The sequence below is a fragment of the Ornithorhynchus anatinus genome, chromosome 4 (genome assembly GCF_004115215.2).
Source record: "Ornithorhynchus anatinus isolate Pmale09 chromosome 4, mOrnAna1.pri.v4, whole genome shotgun sequence".
In the NCBI taxonomy this organism is placed as follows: Eukaryota; Metazoa; Chordata; class Mammalia; order Monotremata; family Ornithorhynchidae; genus Ornithorhynchus; species Ornithorhynchus anatinus.
The window spans coordinates 51716425-51741933 of record NC_041731.1 but is presented as its reverse complement, the minus strand read 5'-3'; the positions used below and the strand labels follow the sequence as shown (position 1 = coordinate 51741933).

Here is a 25509-nt window from a genome sequence, read left to right as displayed (position 1 = left end):
CAGCTGTGTGACCTTGGGTAAGCCACTAACTTCTCTGTGCCCCAGTTACCTCATCTGAAAAATGGGGATTAAGACTGTGAGCCCTACGTGGGACAACCCGATTACTTTGTATCTACCCCAGTGCTTGGAACAGTGCTTGGCACATAGTAAGCGCTTAACAAATACCGAAGTAATAATAATAATAATAATAGATACAAGTTACTCAGGTTGGACATAGTCCATGTCCCACAGGGGGCTCGCAGTCAATCTGATTTTATAGATGAGGTAAATGAGGCCCAGAGAAGTTAAGTAACTTGCTCAAGGTCACACAGCAGACCAGGGTTAGAACCGACATCCTTCTGACTTCCAGGCCTGTGCTCTAACCACGAGGCCATACTGCTTCTCTGTCTTTCCATCTGGCCTGTAAACTCACTGTGGGCAAGAATCCTGTCTAGCAACTGTATTGCACTGTACTCTTCCAAGCACTTAATACAGTGTTCTGCATGCAGTAAGTATTCAGTACATGCTATTGATTGATTGGTTTAAGTCTATTTCAGCATGTTGGTTTCAGTCTTTGCACGCTGGATATGAAACTAATAAATTTATAGGTGCAAAGTGTAGAATGCTTAGTTATCATCTGGGGATTTTCATATTCTTGATTTTTTTTCCCAAAAGAATTCTCAACCAAGTTTTCAGATTGCACACGGAATGGAAGACAATAGATATATGAGAAGATCTAGCAGTTTGATTAGAAAGTTTAGAAAGGAAAGAAATGGAAACTGAGGGCTAAGAGGTAACTGCTGGCTTATCATTGGATTTCAGTCATTCAGATGATCCCTATCATCCTCTATCAGGGGATTTACTGATCACATGCACAAACAGAGCAACTTCAGAAGAGAAATTTTCATGACGGTAAAACTCACTAACTGAAAATAATTGATTTTTTAGATTACTGTATTGCTGATAGGCTACAGTGTACTAGATTCAACTTTATGACTCCAAAGTGCCCACATTGTGTCTTTGAGTATAAATCTAAGATAAGGCTATTTATTTTCATAGCATGATCCAGTCTGTTCTGTTCTTTGTGAGACAGGGATTTCCCAAGTCCAACATACTCTTTTTCTTTAACAGGGTTGTGATACACAGATGATTTATGACATGTTGCTGAGGTTGAAATCCACTGTGTATTTGCCTGGTGATTTTGTGTGCAAAAAGGTAAGTGAACTCTTTATATTTCTGTTGTGAGAACATTGAACATTTTAGATGAGAGGTTCAGACAAAGGTCGAGAGAATATTTTAAACAAAGCTCATCCTGGGTAAAGTTGAGTAGAGAAATAATTGTGATTGATTATGCAATAATAACATGATCACAGATTTCAAAAGAGAAGAATTTTATTATTGGTAGAAAATGATGATTTGAGAATCTGAAACTCCTTTTTAGACATGCAAGTACTCCACAGACACACACCATTATTTTAAAAATTTAAACATGTAAAAAGGAGAATATGTTTCAAGTATAGGTTCCTTTCTTCACCTATCTATAGTATATTAATAAACTTGGGCCAATAATTCCAATTTCATATGTGAAGGTGTGAACTTGCAAATTTAAAAAGCTATGCAAATTAAACCGCGCCTGCAGGATCATGGTTTTTAATAAATCAATCTGACACTAAAAGAAATCAGGCTGAGGGCAAATAAGAATTTTAATTAAAAATCTAAAGTATGACCCACAAAACTGCTTAAGGATACCAATGTCCATTGCTTTAGGATACAATATCTGCTTAACCTTTCCAAGAGGCGGGAGATTTTCTGACAGTCTCTCCAGTATACACTCCACAACTTTCAATTGCCAGTTTACTAATGGCTAAAGATATTCTGAACTGATCAGTGAGAGAAGAGATTCCAAGATACCCACTTTCTGAAACAAAGCCAATGGAAAACAGTTTACAATATTTGGCCTGTCAAGTGATGACCTATTGGCTACTGTGAGTTTCTCTTTGGAGTTGTGGTGACTTTCTGTCTCATGTGGAGCCTGTTCTAGTACCAACCTCTCCCTCACTGCCCAGATCTTTAAGGAGTGTAGCCTGTCACGGCTTTAGTGGCCAGAATCTTGCTTTCTAGATGAGCCTGGATCATCACCCACCTTTAGCTTCATCACCCAGAGGGTGAGAGGAAGCACAGGGTTTGGGGTTTTTTTGGCCTGAATCATAGGATTTTTTTTTCTATTTGGGTCTATTGCATAGCTGTCAACTCTCTCCATCCAGACAGGCCAGCCCTTCACTAGTCATTGTGGGCAAGGTATGTGTCTACCAAGTCTTATGTTGTACTTTCCCAAGCACTTAGTATAGTTCTCAGCAGTCAGTAAGCACTCAAATACAATTGATTGATAGCAAAGAAAACTGAAGAATTTAGGCAATTAGTTTGATCATTTAACCTTTTCCCCAATGCTTCTGCCTTAGGGTTTTTTATTTTTATTATTATTAGTATGAATTATCCAAGTGGTAGTTACAATCCTCCTCTTCACTTTACCCTTGTGAAAGATCTTGAACTGACCTAACCAAATACCTCCTAGAAACTGACCAGATGCCAAGTTCCCCTGAAATTGCCTTGATTGGACTGGACTCTATCTGATTCATTCTGTGCTCACTTTACCCCATGTTATGTTGACTTCATTTGATGGCAATTTGGATCATCATCATCATCATCAGTGGTATTTACTGAGCACATACTGTGTGCAGAGCACTGTACTAAGTGCTTGGGAGAATACAACAGATTGGTAGACACATTCCACAATGATAGCATAGCATAAATTTTCTTTACAATAGTTCAAAAATAGTGGCAGAATAATACTGGTTTGTTAGTTATTTGTAATATTGAAAATGAGGATAATGATTATTAGAAAATGTTTAAAAGATTGAATTACACTGGTGCCCCCAAGATGTACTTCTTGCACCAGCATTAATGAATTCTATGTCTCCAACTCTCTGGGACTGTTCTACATCATAAATTGAGACTAGGTGCTCGCCTTTCACTACCTCCAGAGTTTCAAGCCAAATTATTTTCATTTGTCTCAACTATATTGGATTTTTTTGTATTTCAAATAAAAACACAAGTGGTTTAAGGATTGCCTGTCAAAAAGCAGCATGGCCTGGTGGAAAGAGCACAGGTGTGGAAGTCAGAGGACCTGGGTCTAATACCTGCTTTACCACTCACCTGCTGTGTGACCTTGGGCAAGTCACTTAACTTCTCTATGCCTCAGTTCCCTCATCTGTAAAATGGGGATTCAATTCCTGTTCTCCCTCCTACTTGTATTGTGAGCCCCATGTGAGACCTGATGACCTTGTATCTACCCCAGAGCTTAGAACAGTGCTTGGCAAATAGTAAGAGCTTAACAAATATCATGGTTATTATTAGTATATTTAAAATAATGTGTTTATTATGATGGGTTTATCAATAAGATTTTCTTGATCATAATATCTACTAGTCTGATTCATTCATTCAATGGTATTTACTGAGCACTTTCTATGTGCAGAGCACTGTACTAAGTTCTTGGGAGAGTACAATGCAACAGAGTTGGTAGAGACATTCCCTGCCCACTAGAAGCTTAGAGTATTGGAGGGGGAGGGCAGACAAACATTAATATAGATACAATATATAATGAAAATATGTACATAAGTGCTGTGTAGATGCAGCAAGAATGTGAATTGAGTACTGGAAGCGCCTGAGAATGCAGTCTGAATTTCTAAACCAATTAACATCAGTTCTGCCAAAGCTGAGGCTCCCACTTTACCATCTCCCCTCTTCACCCCAACAAATCTTCCAATGGAGCCATTAAGCAAGGAGACATTATTAAAACGATAAAGTCAGCTAGCTTTAATATGTGCAGATAATGTGCTTCATGTTACCTTGAACACAGAATGAAAGGTTCACCGTTTTCCTCTTCGTGTTTGCCTCCAGGGAGAGATTGGCAAAGAGATGTATATCATCAAACAGGGAGAAGTTCAAGTTCTTGGAGGCCCAGACAACACAAAGGTTCTGGTTACTCTGAAGGCTGGGGCCGTCTTTGGGGAGATCAGGTATTTTCCAAGACTCAGGGTCTCAAGACTCAAATTGTTTTAAATAACAATCACAGAGAAGCTGTGTAGCCTAGTGGAAAGAGCGTGGGTCCAGGAATCAGAAGACCTGGGTTCTAATGCCAGCTCTGTGACTTGTCTGCTGGGTGATCTTGAGCAAGTCACTTAACTTCTCTGTGCCTCAGTTTCCTCCTCTGTAAAATGGAGATTAAGACTTTGAGCACTACATGGGACATGACAGTGTCCAACCCTTGTATCTTGTATCTACCCCAGGGCTTAGTACAGTGGCTGGCACAGAATTTATAAGGTCTTAACAAATACCATAAGCAAATTACTGGGTCCACAAACAGTTAATATGGAACAAAGTCTGCATCCCTTTTGCTTATCCTGACCCACCATCTATTGTCTCAGTGCCTTCTCCTTGCCCCTTTCCCTACTTCATTAGGTCCAAACACAAAGTATCTACTCCAAACCTTTCATGATTTTGTTAATGATCACTCAGTAGTAATTACTGAGCACCTATTGTGTGCAGAGCACAATACTAAGCACCTGGGACAGATTAGTAGATAGAGCCTTGCCGGAATTTACAGTCTAACAATAGCCATAAAGCATTACCCTGCCTGTCTCTCCAGAAGGCACTGAAAATGAATGGAAGCACATTGATAAAGTGCTTGGAACTCCTGGGAGAAAAGACCTCTATAAATACAAGTTATTGTTGTCATCACAGCTGATATCCTTCCAAGCATTACTGGTCTTCTAAAACGAATCCAGGCGCTGTTGGGAGGAACCTGGTTTTTGACCAGCATTTGCAACACTAAATTCTCCTGTGGACATCAGTTTGCGATGACCAAAGCTGAGGCAAGAACTGAGTCCATTTTCTAGCTAATTCAGGCAAAGTTATTTAGGACCCAAATTACCCAGATTACTTCCTCAAACCTTCTCTTTATTTTGATTCTGGGAATAGTCATTTTCTTTTTCATGACCAATAGGTAGATCTGGGTCAGAATCTGTGTAGTGGCTGTGAAATACTCAGGTGCGAGGACCAACTGAACTCATTATCTAGGGGTGCCACTTCTGCAGCAAGATATTCCTTCTATGTATGGCATAGTGGATAGAGCCCGGGCCTGGGAGTCAGAAGGGCATTAGTTCTAATCCCGGCTCTGCCACTTGTCTGTTATGTGACCTTGGGCAAGCCACTTCATGTCTCTGTGCCTCAGTAACCTCATCTGTAAAATAGGGATTGAGACTGAGCCCCACATGGGACAGGGACTAAATCCAACCCAATTTGCTTGTATCCACCCAGTGCTTAGTACAGTGGCTGACACATAGTAAGTGCTTAACAAATACCATGATTATTATTATGATGATATTTTAATTACACATTCCCCAATTTTTAAGGATAAGCAGTAGTGACCCAGTGTGTAAGGAAAGATGTGGGGGGCTCATGTTTACCTTTAACAGGGTGGAGTTAGCCAAGTCCTCAGGAAAAGGAATTTTTTAATGGTATATTATTGATAATAATGATAATGGTATTTGTTAATAATGATGGTATTTGTTAAGTGCTTACTATGTGCCAAGCACTGTTCTATGCTCTGGGGTAGATACAAGTCACGTGGTGTAGTGGATAGAGCACAGGCCTGGGAGTCAGAAGGTCATGGGTTCTAATTCCAGCTCCACCACTCTTCTGCTGGGTGACTTTGGGCAAGTCACTTATCTGTTCCTCAGTTCCCTCATCTGTAAAATGGGGATTAAGACTGTGAGCTCCATATGGGACAGGGACTGTGTCCAACCTGATTTGATTGTATCCACCCCAGCCCTTAGTACAGTGCCTGACACATAAGCACTTAATTACCATAGTTATTATTATGAGAAGCAGCATGGCTAAGCAGAAAGAGCATGGGGTTGGGAGTCAGAGGTCATGGGTTCTGATCCCCGCTCTGCCACTTGTCAGCTGTGTGACTTCGGGCAAGTCATTTAACTTCACTGTGCCTTAGTTACCTCATCTATAAAATGGGGATTAAGGCTGTGAGCCCCACGTGGGACAACCTGATTACCTTGTATCTACCCCAGTGCTTAGAACAGTCCTTGGCACATAATAGGCGCTTAACAAATACTGTAATTATTATTATTACAAGGTAATCAGGTAGTCCCACATGGGGCTCACAATCTGAATCCCCATTTTGCAGATGAGGGAAATGAGGCACAGAAAAGTTAAGAGACTTATCTAAAGTCACACAGCTGACAAATGGCAGAGCCGGGATTAGAACCCAAGCCCTTTGACTCCCAAACCCATGCACTTTCCACTAAGCCATACTGCACACTTATGTGCTAGCCACTGTTCTAAGTGCTGATTTATAAGCACTTACTGCCAGAAACTATACTACTTGCTGGGGTAGATACAAGTTTAGCAGGTTGGACCCAATCCATGTCCCACACGGAGCTCACAGTTTTAATCCCCATTTTAGAGATGAGGTAACTGAGGCACAGAAAAGTGAAGTGACTTGCCCAAGGTCACACAGCAGACAAGTGGATCAATTGGGATTAGAACCCATGACATTTTGACTCCCAGGCCCATGCTCTGTCCACTGTACCATGCTGTTTCTTATGGTGGTGGTCATTGAAATCATGAGAACAAATGAGCTAGTGAACCTACTGTACATGACACTTATTAAGTAGGTATAGATCTCACACCCATGTAGAGTGTTGGACACTGAGAAGCAGCATGACACAGTAGAAGGAACGCAGGCTTGGGAGTCAGAGGATATGGGATCTAATCCTGGCTCCACCACTTGTCTGCTGTGTGAATTTGGGCAAATCACTTAACTTCTCTGTACCTCAGTTACCTCATCTGTAAAATGGGGATTAAGACTGTGAGTCCCACGTAAGACAAACTGATTACCTTATATCTACCCCAGCGCTTAGAACAGGGCTTGGCACATAGTAAGCACTTAATAAATACCATTATCATTATTATTACTACTACAGTAGGCTTGTAAACCTTCTATTTGACATGGAGTTTTATGCCTCAGCACCACCCCACTTCTCTACTGGGGAGAACATTGGGAGAACTGTAATTTCTAGACTAATGAGGTCACTGTGGGTAAGGAGCAGATCTGCCAACTCCATTGTATTGTGCTCTCCCAAGCGCTTAGTATAGTGCTGTGCACATAGTAAGTGCTCAATAAATACCATTAATTGATTGACTGAGAATGGATGACAGCAGGATACCCAAACTGAAACTGGAAAGGGCACACACAACCCAGGGGAGCAGAAAAAAAAAATTATTAAAGACATGGTGAAGCATAATCTTAAACAGTACAACAGAGCAATGGACTATTTGGAGACCAGGGCAGCAGTCTAGCTGGGTAAGTAGAAATCAAGATAGGGGTTGCTTTCCTATCATCCCGCAGTTCATCCCACAGCGCCAGTTCTGCTTACCAAAAGTGGCCCACTGGGCGGCTCGCATTCCACGCCCGGCTCCACGCCAGCGAGCCGGGCTTCTTACCCATTTAAAGTTTGAGAATAGGTTGAGATCGTTTCGGCCCCAAGACCTCTAATCATTCGCTTTACCGGATAAAACTGCAATCATTTTGTCCTAAGGGAAAGACCAGAGAATTCGGAGTCAGGAGACCTACATTCTAATCCTGACTCTGCAGTGTGCCTGCTATGTGACCTTGGATATGTCACTTAACTTCTATAAAATGGAGCTTAAATACCTTTTCACCCTCCCTCTTAGATTGTGAACCGCCTGTGAGACAGGGACTGTATCTAATCTGATTATCCTGAATCTATCCCTATGCTTAACACAGTGTTTGCTCATAAGGAACCTTTAAGTATCTTATTATTATTAAGAGGAAGAGGATAGTGTTCTGCACATAGTAAGTGCTCAATAAATACTATTGAATGAATAATGAAACTATAGACATGAAGATCACTCCAGAGTTTCTTTCCTGTCAATCCATTACAAAACCTATCCAGAATTTGGCTTTTACACGTGGCTTTGTCAGTTTATGACCACAACAGCTCCTATGGGGAGTGGAGAAGCAGAGTAGAACTTGACCTATAATGCCCTCAAAAGCCACTCCAGGTAGAAAAACTTTTGCTCAGACTCTTCTGGGGGAGGTTTGTAAGAAGTCACCTGCGACAGAGCTTTCCAATACTGTTGACCTGGATCCCCAGGCATCTCAAAGACAACTTGTGGTAGGAGGAATTGGCCACTATCCCATTAAATTTTAACCCCAATAGGAAATTTGTGTCTGACTGTAAAAATAAATGAAGCTAAATTTCTCACTTACTCTTGATGTATGTAGTAGAGAACAGCTGGACTTCCATCTACTGTAGAACAAGTCAACTCCTGAGTGATGGAAATCTGAGAGCTTTGAATTTTCTCTAAGTAGAAAAATGTCTCTTTATAGCCAAATATCATCCCTTGCCTCCCAATCACCAATTTACTGCTCCAAATTAGTGCCATTCAGATAGAGATTGTCAACTAGTCTGCGTAGAGCTGAGAAATCATGTCACTTGCCCTCTCCCTCCATTCCATGTAAATAATTTATAAGACAACATCTATTTCATAAATTATTTATTTATACTAATGTCTGTCTCCCCCCTAGACTGTAAGCTCATTGTGGGGAAGAAATGTATCTACCAATTCTATTGCGTGGTACGCTCCCAAGCACTTAGTGCAGTGCTCTGCACTTAGTAAGTGTTCAATAAATACCATTAACTGATTCTGTTCTCCCCTTCTCCCAACCCTGCTGATCACACTCTCTTTGCCCAACCTGAGGGTCAGCAGTTGGGGGCAGCAGCTGCAGGGAATAACTAGCTTTGAGTCTTGTCTAATACGACACAAGAAGTTTCAATTGGAGTTGGGAATAGACTCCCCCCCACTAAAAAAAAAATCTAATAATAATAATATTTAAGTGCCTACTATGTGCCAACCACTGTGCTAAGCACTAAAGTAAATACAAGGTAATCAGGTTGGATACAGTCCCTGACCCACACTGAGTCTCACAGTGAAATTAGGAGGGAGAACAATAACACTACTACTAATGATAATAATTGTGATATTTGTTAAGTGCTTACTATGCTCCAGGCCCAGTACTAAACTCTGGGGTGGATACATGCAAATCAGGCTGAACACAGTCTCTGTTCCACATGGGACTCAGTCTTAATTCCCATTTTAATCGATGAGGTAACTGAGGCACAGAGAAGTGAAGTAACTTGCCCAAGGTCACACAACAGACAAGTGGCAGAGGCAATATTAGAACCCAGGTCCTTCTGGCTCCCAGGCCCATGCTCTTTCCACTAGGTCATGCTTCATCCTCGATAAAGCTTCAAAAATGAAATCTAAGGCTTGTCCACTGGACCAACATAGTCCAAAATCAGTCCACAATTACAAAAAGTCACTGCTCCTTGTCTTTGAGCAGTATCATAAGGTAGGTACATTGGGAGCCTCTTTCTGTTGGATGAGATAGACAGAATTCTCTTACTGGGAGAAAGTGCTGGAAAAGCATTTTGTGGATGAGAGAAGGCTATTTTAAGCTGCTCTTGAGAGTTTGGGTAAAATCCATCTGGCAGGCAGACTATTGCTTCCTTTCAAAAGTTCGTCAAGTTCTTCAGATCTTGTGACCTGTAGGCAGGTTTAGTTGAAGCTGGAGAAACCTCAAAATAGTCTGACATTTAAATGTGTTATTTTGGGATTATTCTCATGGTCTTCTATCCCCCCCCGCCCCCCCCCCCACCCAAGACTCAGAGTCAAATAAAAAGTGAATGTCACAGAGCACTGTGAAAACCCACAAGCTTCGGTCTTGCTGTCCATTTATGCCTACTGGTGAAAGGCCCAGGGCTTGATTGAGTTTTCAGGGCTTAAACTGGGCAGAACCTCAATGGATCCAGCACCATTTTCAGTGGGGTCAAAGAGAAGAAGCTGAGAATTATGTCAGGTCCCAGGAAGGGAAGATGTCTGTGCCTCTATCAAGCAGGCATTTAAATACTGACTAAATGGGTGACAAACAAGGGTTTGTCAGTCCTAACCTCGTTTGCTGACAGCATGGGATCAGCTCCTCAATTCGTTATGTCCTCTGTGGTACTTGAGGAAGTCCATCTGCAAAAAGCCAAGGATCTGGAGGTCAGAGAATAGCTTACTGGATAGAGCACTAGCCTGGGAGTAAGGAGGACCTGGGTTCTAATCCTGACTCTGCCATTTGTCTGCTGTGTGATCTTGGGCAAATCACTTCACTTCTTTGTGCCTCAGTTTCCTCATCTGTAAAATGGGGACACTGTGAGCTCCATGTGGGACTGTATCCAACCTGATTAGCTTATGCCTTACCCCAGTTCCTAGAACAGTGCTTGATACATAGTGAGTGTTTCACAAATACCATCATCATCATCATAATCCCAGCTCTGCCGTTTCCTTGCCACATGACCTTCTGCAAGTCATTTTACTTCTGCGTGCATCCCCACTTTAAAGATGAGGAAACGGAAGCACTATACTAAGCACTAGGGTAGATTCAAGATGGACTCAGAGATTGAGCAGGAGAGAAAACATCTCTGAGTCCATCTTGAATCTACCCTAGTGCTTAGTATAGTGCTTGTCACATAGGAAGCCCTTAACAAATACCACAGTTTTGAAAATTATCATTAAAATTACTATTAAAACTTCAAGGCTGGTGTGCCAAAGAGATTCAGGCCCACCCTTTCCCCTTCCTCAGGGATCTCTAGGCAGAATGAACTTTTCCATTCCAGTTTCCATAAAAGGGGGAGATGAAGATCTCCACTGCAAAGATTCAAACAGTAGGTAAAGTAGATACACAGAGTTGCACTCCTTGCTCTGTTTGGTTCTTGATAACTAAACATCCAGGTTCAGAAAAACATGAGCTCTCTTTCTCTCTCCAGAACCTGATTACTAAGGTATCCAGACAGCTTAGTAAAGTGCTCAAGCACTTAGTACAGTGCTTTCACACAGAAAGCACTCAATAAATACAATTGAATGAATTTAGTACAGACCCAAAGTACTGTGGTTAACTCACATAGAAGGACTCTTAATTGGAAATGGTGCTATTTTTGATTATCTGGATGGAAGCAAATGTGTAATAGGGAACTATGAAAATCCTGAGGGTTTAGCCCAACTCTAGTTGAACAAGGAGAAAGACTATAGTGAGACCATCTTGTAACAATCCTTCTTTAATCATTCAATCAATCAATGGTATTTATTGAGTGCTTACTATGTGCAGAGCACTGTACTAAGTGTTTGGGAGAGTAAAATACAACAGAGCTGGTAGATCATTCATTCAACTGTATTTATTGAGCACTTACTGTGTGTAGAGCACTGTCCCAAGAGCTTGATAGAGTACAATATAACAATAAACACATTCCCTGCCCACAATGACCTTACAGTTTAGATGAGGTCCACTGCCTGCCCACAAGGAGCTTTCAGTGTAGTCTTTAGTAGGAACTTCATTGCTCTGGGATGAAGAATGATGTTCATGCTTCCTGACATTTTGGGAACAAAAAAAACCCAACTCCCAAAAGAAGGGCTGGGTTAAAAACAGGGCTCTCTACTACAGTGACCATAGCAGACAGTGGAGAAAGAATTATGAGCAGGACAATTGTTGAAAAAAAAAAAAAGGACAAGGAAACAAACTATATGGATGTTTCCACTCCAGAAATTGAATGGCGCATGACTTGTGACAGACATCCAGCCAGGGTCAGGGTCAGTGGAGTGCATTTCATAATAATAATAATACTGGTATTTGTTCAGTGCTATGTGTCTAGTACTGTTCTAAGGACTGGGGTAGAGACAGACTAAATTGGTTACAGTCCCTGTCCTACATGGGGCTCACGGTCTTAATCTCCATTTTACAGATAAGGTAATTGAGGCATAGAGAAGTGAAGTGACTTGCCCAAGGTTACACAGCAGACAAGTAGAGCAGGATTAAAACCCAGGTCCTTCTGACTCCTAGTCTCTATCCACTAAGCCATGTTACTTACACCAAAGACACAACCAAATTGCCCTAGAATGAAGAAAGTTCTTGTCTAAAACTGAGCTCCTTATCTTCCCTTCCAAACCCTGTCCTCTCCCTGACTTCCCTGTCACTGTGGACAGTACAACCATCCTTCCGGTCTCACCTTAGTGTCATCCTTGACTCAGTTCTCTCATTTACCCCACACATCCAATCTGTCACCAACACCCGTCGGTCTCACCTTTACAGTATCACCAAGATCCGCCCTTTCCTCTCCATCCAAATGGCTATCGTGCTGGTACAAGCTCTCATAATATCCCAACTGGATTATTGTGCCAGCCTCCTCTCTGATCTCCCTTCCTCCTGTCTCTCCCCAGTCCAGTCTATTTTTCATTCTGCTGCCTGGATCATCTTCCTACAGAAACGCTCCGGGCATGTCACTCCCCTCCTCAAAAACCTCCAGTGGTTGCCCATTGACCTTTGCATGAAACAAAACGCCTCACTCTTGGCTTCAAAGTTCTCCATCACCTTGCCCCCTCCTACCTCACCTCCCTTCTCTCTTTCTACTGCTCAACCTGTACACTCCACTCCTCTGCCACTCACCTGCTCACTGTCTCTGGTTCACGTCTATCCCGCCGTCAACCCCTGGCCCACATCCTACCGCTGTCCTGGAATGCCTTCCCTCCTCATGTCCTTCAAACTAACTGTCTTCCCCTCTTCAAAGCCCTACTGAGAGCTCACTTCCTCCAAGAGGCCTTCCCAGACTGAGCCTCCCTTTCCCTCTGCTCCCCATCCCCTCCTCTCCCCCCAGCCCTCTGCTCCTTCCCCTTCCCCTCCCCTCAGCACTGTGCTCATTTGTATATATTATTTATTACCCTGTTTATTTTGTTAATGAGGTGTACATCTCCTTGATTCTATTTATCTTGATGATGTTGTCTTGTTTTTGTTTTGTTCTGTTTTGCTTTGCTGTCTGTCTTCCCCATTTAGACTGTGAGCGCATCATTGGGCAGGGATTGTCTCTATCTGTTGCCAAATTGTACATTCCAAGTGCTTAGTACAGTGCTGTGCACATAGTAAGCACTCAATGAATACTATTGAATGAATGAAATGAAAGAAGCTCTAGAGATTCTCAAACAAATTCAATGATCAACTATTGGTGTCTCAAGGAGTCTCAAAAGGCTTCCGCATAAAATTTTATACAAAAGTTCCCAACAGATAATAAGATGGTCTCCTGCCATGAAAGAACCCTAAAAGAGGCAAGGGCATGGTTGGAAATTATGTTCTCTAGCTCTTTGTGATCATGAAGGGGCAAAAGATTTTTCTTCTGAGAGGTGTCAGCATGGGAACTTTATGAAAAACAAAAACCAAAAAAAGCAAGCATACAAACAATAAAAAGGCAGTAAAGCAGACACTATAAGGGCATGATGGAGACAGCATGATAAACAGAAAATAGACCAGACAAGAGCTTCGTCTGTACAGTTCAAGGTCACATGAGGCGATTTTGAATTGATCTTTTGTTTACTCTTCATAGCCTACCTAGGACGTAGAGACTTGTGGTTCTGACCTCTTCCCCATCTCCCAACCCATGACCTCATCCTTGGGTAGATCTCAAGGGCATTCCTCTAGACATGGAGACAGCCATGACTGATGATGGTTTATTCTTTTTTGTGTGTGTATCAAAGAGCATTATGGCCAGAGGAGAGAAAAAGATGGATAACACTGAAGAGGTCACTAAAAACAAACTTCAAAACTCTCTGGCTAATAGAAATTGAATGAGCCTCTCTTAGCAGATGAGAGCAATCCAAGGGTTTATCAGACTGTCTAGACCTCAAACATTTTCCCCAGTAGAGATATAAGCACGGGCTTCGGAGTCAGAGGTCATGGGTTCTAATCCTGGCTCCACCACTTGTCAGCTGTGTGACTTTGGGCAGTCAATTTCTCTGTGCCTCAGTTACCTCTCATCTGTAAAATGGGAATTAAGACTGAGTCCCACATGGGACAACCTGACAACCTTATAACTACCCAGTGCTTAGAACAGTGCTTGGCACATAGTAAGTGCTTAACAAATACCATTATTATCTCCCCCTTCTAGACTGTGAGCCCGTTGTTGGGTAAGGATTATCTCTATCTGTTGTCGAATTGTACTTTCCAAGCGCTTAGTACAGTGCTCTGCACACAGTAAGTGCTTAATAAATACGATTGAATGAATGACTGAAAACCCATGGGGAGCCAAATTTTTGGTTTTGCCCCTGACTCAGTGATTAGCTTGAGGTAAATCCTCAGTGTCCTTGTGTAAAGAAAGGGAACACCAGACTTCTTATCTATCTACTTTCCAGAAATTGTGTGTAGCATGACAATAATCTCCATAATGTGCTTCAAAACACCAGGAAATGGTATCATTAGGAAACCAGCTTTCTCTTTGATTAGTTAAGTTGTAGCAGGATTGCTTGCATTTTCCATTTACACATAGAAAAAATTTAAATACCATAAAAATTTTAAAAGGAACTGAAATGCTGATTAAAAAAACATGGGTCAGTACTAGCCTTTTATATTCAAGTTCATAGGAGCCAGTCACTTCTCATAGCTGAGAGGTACTATAAGAATTAGAGAATCTGGAGGTAGTTCGGTAAGCAGGCAGCCATGTTTAGGTTGACCATAATAGCTCCATCCTCAATCAGGAAAGACTAGTTGATAAGATTGCAGTAATCAGGGGAAGACAATTATGGTTAAAACCAAAGATTACCATATCAAAGTTTAAACCTCCTCTAAGTTTTCTGAAAGAAACATAAATGACCATGAAAACATTTTATGGGAGAAAATAAAATGAATAAACAGAAACAAAAGCTCTACTCCCTAAATTGCAGTTTCTGCCTTGAAAATTTCTCCTAGAATTACTCCAATAAACTTTGAATACTTGGGGAAGTACAGAAGACCCAATCATCAGGGAAGGAATGACATTTCCAGAGAATTCTAGAGAAAAAACATCCCCAACTGCTGAGATGAGCTCTGGGAAACCCAGAAGTGTGGATGCCTCAAACATTAAGAACACCTCCAGAGTTTCCCTCCTCTCACTCAGAGCCTGTTTTAGGCATGAGTGAACCAGGCAATCACCCAAGCTGCCAAGCTTAAGGGATCTTCAGATGGCAATACCAGAACCCTGGAACCAATTTCTCATAGACTTGGTGTGGGGGGAAGTTTTAACCACTGAAAATCCAATAAGGAGGTCTGCTCATAAGCCCTTCCACTCCCCCAAACTATTCCCAGAAAGTGGGATCCGCCCAAGGCCACCTCCTTCTTGGAGAGGTTTGAGAAGCCATGAGCCAACTGAGGTACAAATGGCTTCCTGCTCACCGAAACCTCCAGAGGTTGCCTAGTTCTCTCCACATCAAGCAGAGAAGCTGCAAGGCCTAGTGGAAAGAGCATGGGCCTGGTAGGCAGAGGAACTAGGTTCTTTATCACAGCTCTGTCACTTGTCTGCTGTGTGATCTTGGGCAAGTAACTTCATTTCCGTGTACCTCAGTTTTTTCTTCAAATGCCACTGAGGCATTTCCAACCCGCAGCAACTCCATTGACACCCTCTCTTCAGAACATCATATTTTCTGTTGTAAGCCATTCTGGTATGTGTCTCCGTAGAGCTTTCCTAGTAAAGATATGAAAGTGGTTTATCATTGCCTTCTTCTTTGCAGTAAAAACTTTAGACTATGCTGCTGTCTTTGATCATTGTTTTGAACACTTGGTGATTCACCTTTGACTTTTTCCCATGTCACTCCTGCCCAGCACAGGTGAATCAACTTTGCTTGACGCTTCAACTTAGGCCTTTCCACTATGGGTAGCCCTATATGGCATAGCTCTAAGCTTCATCAGCATAAGCAAAGTGGCCTGCCACGATAAGGTGTTGATTCCTAGGAGAGGTACCTCAGTTACCTCACCTGTAAAATGGGGATTAAGACTGCGAGCCCTGTGTGGAACACAGACTGTGTCAAAGCTGGTTAGCTTGTATCTACCCCAGTGCATAGTAGAGTGTCTGGCACTTAGAAAGGTCTTAACAAATACCATAAAAAAAGCAGAAATTCCTGTCCATCAGATTGAAGGAACTCTACTTCTTACCTTTTTCCTCTCTTCCCCAAACACATCCCAGTTTGCCCTCATCATCCCTTTCAAGAACACCTATTCTCGATGCCTCATTCTATTCTCCACTGCCAAACACCCGCTTGCTACTTTGCCCCCTGCCTGGATCTAAATCCAACAGACTACACTGTTCTCCCTATCGTCCGAAGCCCTTCTGAAATTATGTGTCCTCCAAAACCAGTCCCCAATTTCTCTCTCATCTCCTCAGGTTATATCTTCCCTTCTGCAGTACTTCTGGACTATATTTTACATACCCAATTTCTTAGGCCTAGTGCATGTGTGTGTGGATAGGGATTGTCTCTATTTGTTGCTGAATTGTACATCCCAAACACTTAGTACAGTGCTCTGTACACAGTAAGTGCTCAATAAATACAATTGAATGAATGCAAAATCTCCGTTTCTTTCTTGCCTCTGTCTGCAAATCATTTTAGTATCTGCCTCCATTATATTCCTTGTCTTTTTTTTGTTGTTAGTGGTCTTTGTTAAGCATTTGCTATGTGCCAGGCACTGTGTTAAGCTCTGGGGTAGATGCAAGCTAACCAGCTTGGACACAGTCCATGTCCCACATGGGGCTCACTGTCTTAATCCCCATTTTATAGATGAGGTACCCCGAGGCACAGAAAGGTGAAGATACTTGTCCAAGGTCACATAGCAGGCAAGTGTCAAAGAGTTGGGATTAGAACCCAGGTTCTCTGACTCCCGGGCCCAAGCTCTTTCCATTAGGCCATGCTGCTTCCCGAGATCCTTGAGTGCCTAGTACAGTACTCTGAACACAACTGGTGTTCAATTAACCCTATTCAGTGATTATGTGCTGGATCTGGCTGAGGCTGCCAATTGTATTGAACCACTGGGCTGTCTCTCTTAATGTTCCAATATGCAAACTTCTTCTCCCACAGGTTCATTCATTCATTCAATAGTATTTACTGAGCGCTTACTATGTGCAGAGCACTGTACTAAGCGCTTGGAATGAACAAGTCGGCAACAGATAGAGACAGTCCCTGCCGTTTGACGGGCTTACAGTCTAATCGGGGGAGACAGACAGACAAGAACAGTGGCAATGAATAGAGTCAAGGGGAAGAACATCTTGTAAAAACCCATGGTAACTAAATAGAATCAAGGTGATGTACATTTCATTAACAAAATAAATAGGGTAATGAAAATATATACAGTTGAGCAGACGAGTACAGTGCTGAGGGGATGGAAAGGTAGAGGGGGAGGAGCAGAGGGAAATGGGGGGAAAAGAGGGTTAAGCTGCGGAGAGGTGAAGGGGGGCGGTAGAGGGAGTAGAGGGAGAAGGGGAGCTCAGCACTGGTAATAACAGCAAGTGAGAAGGCTGAACCTTCCAGGTGTAAACCGTTTTTTTTGTCTTGCAGCCTTCTAGCCTCTGGGGGAGGAAACCGTCGAACAGCCAATGTGGTGGCGCATGGGTTTGCAAATCTCTTTATTCTTGACAAAAAGACTCTCAATGAAATCCTGGTGCACTACCCGGACTCTCAAAAGCTCCTGATGAAGAAAGCAAAGTATGTCCATTTTAACACAGAGAGTTGGGATTTGGGTTTGTAAATAACTAGAATTGCCCTATCAGGAATCCATGAATGCCAGCATCTCACACTAATTTCCTCCTTGAAGAGAGGGAAATAGCATGGCCTTGCCTTGTGGAAAGAGCGTGGACCTGGGAGCCAGAAGACCTTGGTTCTACTCCTGGCTCCACCACTTGCTTTCTGTGTGACCTTGAACAAGTAATTTCACTTCTCTGTGCCTCAGTTTCCTCACCTGCAAGTGGGGATTTAATACCTGTTCTCCTTCTTACTTAGGCTGTGTGGTCCATGTGGGACAGAACTGTCTCCAGCCTGATTAACTTGTATCAACCCTAGCACTTACAACAGTGCTTGACTCATAGGAAGTACTTAACAAATATCATTAAAAAAAGGATAGAGGAAATGAGCTAAGAATTCTAACGCCAATAACCACACAGGTACTGCTGACTTCTGAATGCCTCTCCTGTAGCACCCATTGAGAAACAGGCTGGAGAGCTGCCAGGTTTGACAATTAGGTATAAGGCACAAAGGATTTTTGTTGTTTTATTAAGTAAAACCCATAAATCTGGTTACCTTAAGTGGAAGAGGCATGGGGGTAGGAGGAGGACAAGCCCAAACTGTGTGCGTGGTGGGGTGCAGGGAACAGACAGAAAATAAAGACATAGGTGAGAAGGTAATGGGGAGGAATGGAAAAGCTAAAGGGGGAAAGGGAAAAGAGAGAAAGGTAAGAGGAGAGAAAAGTAAGAGGAATTATGGTAGAGGGGCAAAATGGAAGAGAAGTAGAGAGGGGCAGAACTTACCTGTACACCCACCTCTTTCTCAGTAGCTTCTGCCCAGTGCCTCAGTGGAGAAATGGCCAAGGTGGCAGCATGTTGGCACTGACTCTGGGTGAACCAGCCCATCCTGTGCTGATGGACTGATAGCTGCCACAGAGCCTAGCGTGAGCAGTGCATTGAGCATGGGTGGCTGAGGCCCCTTTCAGGTCGGAACCGCATAAAATAGAGGCCCCGGTAGGTAAGCTGGACCTGGTGTTCTCTGGATGGGTGTGGTCCGTCCATCCAGGGACTCGGCCAAATGGGCAGCCATGGGCAGTCCCAATTCCTCTTCCCCCATCTATGCAACTGACCATTTTATTTGTTTAGGTTCTCCCATCGTCCTGCAGAACATTAAGCAGTGGCAGAAGAAATCCTTCAGGATTAGGGCTGTGCTCCCAGAGCCCAGGAGGACTTTGGGGGTACTGGTTGGGCCCATGTCCCACCAGAGGAGTGGTGTGGGAATGCACACATGAATGTAAACAAGACCCAGTGAGGGGGAGGCGGGGGAAGGAGACACCGAATGTATCAATCAATCAACGGTACTTGTTGGTGCTTTCTGTGTGCAGAGCACTGGACTAAGAATTTGTTTGTTTTAGGGTCCTTATTAAGCACTTGCTCTATGTCAAACACTGTTCTAAGCTCTGGGATAAGTACGAGTATATTAGGTCTGTCACACAGCCCCTGTTCTGCATGGGGCTCAAAGTTGAAATAGTAGGGAGAACAGGTATTGAATCACCATTTTACAGTTGAGGAAATTGAGGCACAGATAAATTAAGTGATTCGCCCAAGGTCACGCAGGAAACATTTGACAGAGACCAGATTAGAACTCTGGTCCTCTGACTCCCAGGCCCATGCTCTGAAGAGTACCACACAACAGAGTTGCTAGATATATTCTCTGCCCACAAAGAGCTTGCAGTCTAGAGCAGAAACGACAAAGTTTGAGATCTTTGATCTGAATTTAAACTTGCCCTCAGGATTCCCCCCAGAGCTCTCATCGAGTGTCTTAAATGGCTTTCATGTTCTCTTTCCCACAGGGTCCTCCTCAAACAGAAGGCCAAGCCCGCAAATGAGCCTCCACCAGTAAAAGGACTGGCTTTTCTCTTCCCACCGAAAGAAGAGACACCCAAGATGTTCAAAGCTCTGCTGGGTGGTTCAGGAAAAGCGGGCCTTGCAAGGTTGCTCAAACTGAAGCGGGAACAAGCAGCTCAGGTAACAAAGGAGGAAATGAACCATTCTGGTTCAGCCTGCCGAAACAGAGGCTGGTGCTAGCTTTCAGTCCCAGAACTTGAAGTTCCAATCCCAGCACGTGAACCAGAACCCGACTAAGGCTCATTTAGGCATACTGTAGATTGGCAGGCCACGGATGGGTTGGGACCCAACTCCACTAATAACAATAATAATAATGATAATTATGATACTTAAGTGCTTACTATGTGCCAAACACCATTCTTAGTGCTGGGGTAGATACGGTTGGACACAGTCCCTGTCCCACATGGGGCTCACACTCATAATCCTCCTTTTACAGATGAGGTAACTGAGGCCCAGAGAAATGAAGTGACTTGCCCAAGGAGAAATGAAGTGACTTGCCCAAGGTCACACAGTAGACACGTGGGGGAGCAGGGATTAAAACCCAGGTCCCACTGACTCTCAGGCTCATGCTGTATCCACTAAACCATGCTGCTTCTCAGCCATGCTGCAGTCTGATCCTTCAGTCAATATTCAAAGAACAAAACTTAAAATTTACGCTATCTACTTTGCAATATTTGGGGAGGGTTGAGGGGAGTTATCTCTAGACTGGAAGCTTGTTGCATGCAGGGAAAATATCTACCAACTCTGCTGCATTGTACTTTCCTATGTACACAGTCAGCACTCAATAAATACTATTAATGGATTGATCAAATTAATAATATTGAGTGTCAACTCAGCAGAGGACTATTCTAAAGTGTGTAGAAGAGTACAAAAGAATTAGTAGGCATGATTCCTAGTCTCAAGGAGCCTACGCTGTAGCTGGGGAGACAGACACTAAAATAAAGAACAGAAGAGAGGAAGTGAGAGAGTATGTCAAAGATGCCTAGAGCTGCAGGGAAAAACATTACTAAAGTTAAAGGAATGCCCTAGTGTTGTTTTCTACCCTAGAGTGATAAGCACTTAGTAAAGTTCTTTGCCCACAGAAAGCTCTCAGTCAATACGATTGAATGAATTTGAGGAAACCATGCAAGAAAAGGAGCTATTGTCTCCTGCTCTTTGGGAAGCCATGGATAAAGCCTGGGCCTGGGAGCCAGAAGATATGGATTCTAAACCCAGCTTTGCCACTTGTCTGCTGTGACCTTGGGCAAGTCACTTAACTTTTCTGTGCCTCAGTTTTGTCAAGTGCAAAATGGAGATTCAATACCTGTTCTCCCACCTACTTAGACTTTGAAGCTCATGTGGGACAGGGACTGTATTCAACCTGATTAGCTTCTTGTATCTTCCCCACACTTATTACAATATTTTATACACAGTAAGCACTTGATGAATATCATTAAAAATGGTCTCAGCTTCTGAGAGTTTACCTGCTCCTACTGGGGCTGAAGTGACTTCCATAACAATAGTAGTTTCAATAGTATTTGAGCATGTACAGTGTAATACACTGTATTAAACACTTGGGAAAATGCAATAAAAGCTCAAGACAAGATTCTCTGGTTTACTAGGTTCCTTTCTTTTCTCTGTGCTCCATCTTGGAAATCAGAAATTCCTTTTTTCCTCTTGATTCTACAGCAGACATGGGTGGGCTCAACCTTGCCTAGGTCCCTGTGGGTAAATAAAAATCCCTCTTTGCCTGGGGAGTCAATTAGTTGGGTGACTGACAGGAAAGCAGGGGATCATATAGCCAAACCTTATCTTCTCTTTAACCGGGCTGGAGGGTGACTCTTCCACAGATCCAACCAACTAGGGCCAGGACCAGAAAAAGGTATTAATTTAATACTAAGTGATAGGAATCTTTCACTTACCTTAGAATTCACACTTTGAAAATCATATTGGATTAGTTTTAGGACTAAGATAAGGACTTTCCAGACAAAAACATATAAATCCTAGGGCTCCTTATTAATTTGCAAATCCCAAATCTTACTCATTTCTTGACACAAAAGTACTATTAGAACAATACTACTATTACTTTTACTTTGAACTAATAAGAGTGCTGCTATTTTTCCAAATACTTTCAACACATCTTACTTTATCCTCCAAATATCTCTATAAAATAGGGAAGTAGAGTGGCCTAGTGAAAAGAGCACAGACCTAGGAGTCAGAGGACCTGGCTTCTAATGCTGGCTCTGCCACTTGCCCGCTGTGTGACCTTTGATAAGTCACTTCATTACTCTAGACTATAAGCTTATTATGGACAGGGAACATGTCAACTAATTTTGTTGTATTGTATTCTCCCAAGAACTTAGTACAGTGCTCTTTACATAGTAAGTGTTCAAAAAAATACCATTGAAACTGGGCCTCAGTTTCCTCAACTGTAAAATGAAGATTCAATACTTAGACTGAGCCCCGTGAGGAATGATTGGTATGTACCACAGTGCTTAGAAAAATCTTGACATCATAAGCCCTTAAAAAAATGCCATTATTTTTTTTTTAAAAAAAGGTAGATAGGAATTACCCCCATTTTACAGATAAGGAAACTGAGGCCCAGAGAGGTTGTCACTTGCCCAAAGTCACACAGAAGGGCAGTGACAGACCTGGGATCTAGGTCTCCTGATTCCTATCCAATGCTGTTTCCTCTATACCACACTGACTTTCCAAGAAACAGAAAACACGTCCTATTTATACTAATCCAGCAGTTCAGGATCTCAGCTGTAACCTATAATTATGGTATTGATGAAGTGTTTTCTATACATCAAGCACTGTTCTAAGAGCTGGGGTAGATACGAGATAATCAGGTTGGATACTGTCCCTGTTTCACATAGGCCTCACAATCTAAGTAGGAGGGAAAATAAGGAATGAATCCCCATTTTAAGAAACTGAAGCACAGAGAAGCTAAGTGATTTGCTCAGGGTCACCCAGCAGGCAAGTGGCAGAAAAAGAATAAGACCAGGGCCTCTGACCTCCAAACCCATGGTCTTTCTACAGGGCCATGCTGCTTCTCCTGCGAATTCTTTAATATACACTACCTGAAGGGAGTTGACTCTTGGCTTGGATTTAAGTCTAAATTTCTTCTTCCAGGAAAAGCCAGAAAACCCTGAAGGAGAAGAAGAGAAAGGAAGAGAGCATGAAGAGAAGCCATTGGATAGTCATAAATGTCAACCAAGCCCGATAAAAGGAAACCCAACTCCTCAGCCATCATCCAAAGCAGTCTTATGCTGGGGAACTACCAATCAATCACTTATCATTACAATGACCCCTTCCCCTAATGCAGGAGAAGGAGAGGTACTTACTGTTCAAGTCAAAGAGAAGCCTAAGCAATAGACGCTTGATGTTGTGGGTTGGAGTCTTGCACTGTCCCTGGATGGTACAGTTAGTCAAAGGGCATTGCATCTACTCCTGAGAAATCACCATTAATTCACTAGAACACAGTTTGCAGAGCTTGATTTGAAGGTGGTGTTTTCCTCATAAGTCAGAAATAGATGATCATTTTCCTCTTTGCTTCTTTCTTTCCTGTTACCTCGTTGGGTTTTGCTTTACTCTTGCCCCTCATGTTTCTAGCATATAGTTTCCCCTTGAGCTTCTCTCTTGAGTTTTAGTGCTGTTTTGTGGCCATGAATATGGATCTACTCTCTCTCAGATTAGGTTATGCTGCTTTATTAAGTGATGTGGGTTCAGATGATGGTCAGATATCAACCACCACCTTTCAGGTGCTAAATGATCAGTGCTCCACTCCTCATAAGATCAACAGTGGTGGCAGAAGTGAAGAAGAACAAATTATCTTTGGAGTTCTCAGAGTGCTTACTGTGTGCAGAGCACTGTACTATGCTCTTGGAAAGTACAATTCAGCATCAAATAGAGACAATCCCTACCCAATAACGGGCTCACAGTCTAGAATGGGGAGACAGACAAAACATTCTATAAAATGGCAGTTAACACGAGTCCAGTGTGGAGCATGGACTGTGTCCAGTCTGATTAGTTTGTATCTACCCCAGTGCTTAGTACACGGAGGAAGCACAATGGCCTAGTTGATAGAGTACAAGCCTGGTAGTCAGAAGGACCTGGGTTCTAATTCTGGTTCCACCACCAGTCTGTTGTGTGAAGACTGTAAGTTTATTGTGGGCAGGAAATGTGTCAGTTTACTGTTATATTGTACTCTCCCAAGCACTTAGTACAGTGCTCTGCATGCAGTAAGTGCTAAATAAATATGATTGAATGAATGAATGAACCTTAGGCGAGTCACTTAACTTCTCTGCACCTCAGACACCTCATCTGTAAAATGTGGATTAAAACTGTGAGCCCTATGTGATACTGGGACTGTATCCAACCAAATTTGCTTGTGCTTGGGACATAGTAAGTGCTTAACAAATACCAGTTATTATTATTATTATAATGTCTAGCACATAGTAAGTGCTTAGTAAATGCCATAAAAGAAAAAAAACTCATGTAACTTTGTCACGATATAGTTACTCAAGTCCATCAGGGCCCTTCCAGCTCTATTCATGGGGATGAGACTTCTCTAGTGTCATCGTCCACCACACACTCACAACCTCAAAGCATGATTCACTTACCATGTGCCAAGGGTCTCATCTCTCCATCTTGAGTCAAATGCAGGCACATGCAAGTACACCTGGAGCATTGGACAAGCACCGGAAGGCCTTAAACCTATAACAGCTGCTTATCAACAAAAGATTTAGCTTTCTTTTTATTCTGAGTTTCTTTAAGTGAGTTAGTCACCTACCCCAGAGAGCTGAGCAATATTCCCGAATATGTCTCAAGTAAATAGGTCCATTTGTAGGAAGGGCCACCCGGAGTAGCCTGTGCTGAGGCCTCCTCAAGAAGTCTTGCTACGATTTGTTACAGGAAAGGAACATTCTTTTTAAAGTTGAAATAGGGGGCTCAATCAATCATTGGTACTTATTGAGCATTTACTATGTGCAGAACATTGTACAAACCATTTAGGAAAGGACAATAGAGAGGTAAGGCAATCAGCTCGCTCCTTCCTGTCTCACTACTCTCCTACTACCATCAAGCCCACACACTTCGCTCCTTTAATGCCAACCTTCTCACTGTACCTTGTTTGAGTCTATCTCAACGCCAACCTCTTGCCCTCTGGCCTGGAACACCCTCCCTCTCTCATATCTGTCAGACAATTACTCTCCTCCCCATTTAAACCCTCACTGAAGGCACATCTCCTTTAAGAGGCCTTCTCTAAGCCCTGATTTCCTCTTTACAACTCCCTCTGTGTCACCCTGACTTGCTCCCTTTATTCACCATCCCTGCCCTCAGTCCCAGAACACTTACATACCTATCTGTAATTTATTTAATATCTGTCTCCCCCTCTAGATTGTAAGCTCACTGTGGGCAGGGAATGTGTCTGTTATAGTGTTTGAATTTTCCCAAGCGTTTAGTACAGTACTGCACACATAATAAGCATTAATAAATAAACCTGACTGATTCTTACCTTGCCTTGTTGATCTTCTACTTCAATCAAATGTGCACGCTCCAGTCCTAGAAAGCCAGCCTGCCCTCTGAGTCTTGCGCTCCTCTTTCCTGCAGTTGATGCCTCCCACATCCTCCCTCTGGCTTGGAACTCCCTCCCTCTTAATATCTGATAGTCCACCACTCTCCCTACCTTTAAAACCTTCTTAAAAATCACATCTTCTCCAAGAGGCCTTCCCTGATTAAGCCCCTCCTTTGCCTGTCTGGCCCCCTTCACAACTATGTCCTTGTCTGACTAGCCCTTCAGCACTCATCTCAGCCCCAAAGCACTATGTAAGTACCTTATTCTCTACTACTTATCCTATCTGTAATTTACTTTAATGCCTGTCTCCCCTCCCCTGTCTCCCCTCCTATCTCTCTAGCCATTCATTCTCAGTCTCTTTTGCAG

At 42.7% G+C, this 25509-nt stretch overlaps 1 protein-coding gene across 1 annotated transcript in view; it reads left to right on the top strand.

Moving 5' to 3' along the window:
* The window catches only part of CNGB3 (cyclic nucleotide gated channel subunit beta 3), a 128840-nt gene extending 105431 nt beyond the window's left edge, over positions 1–23409 (top strand). Inside the window, exons 14-18 of the mRNA XM_029062187.2 lie at positions 1111–1194; positions 3937–4055; positions 17518–17664; positions 19532–19706; positions 22701–23409. Of these exons, the coding sequence (XP_028918020.1) occupies positions 1111–1194; positions 3937–4055; positions 17518–17664; positions 19532–19706; positions 22701–22943 (768 nt within the window). The 3' untranslated portion in view covers positions 22944–23409. The remainder of the gene's footprint in view (positions 1–1110; positions 1195–3936; positions 4056–17517; positions 17665–19531; positions 19707–22700) is intronic.
* The last annotated feature ends 2100 nt before the right edge of the window (positions 23410–25509 follow it).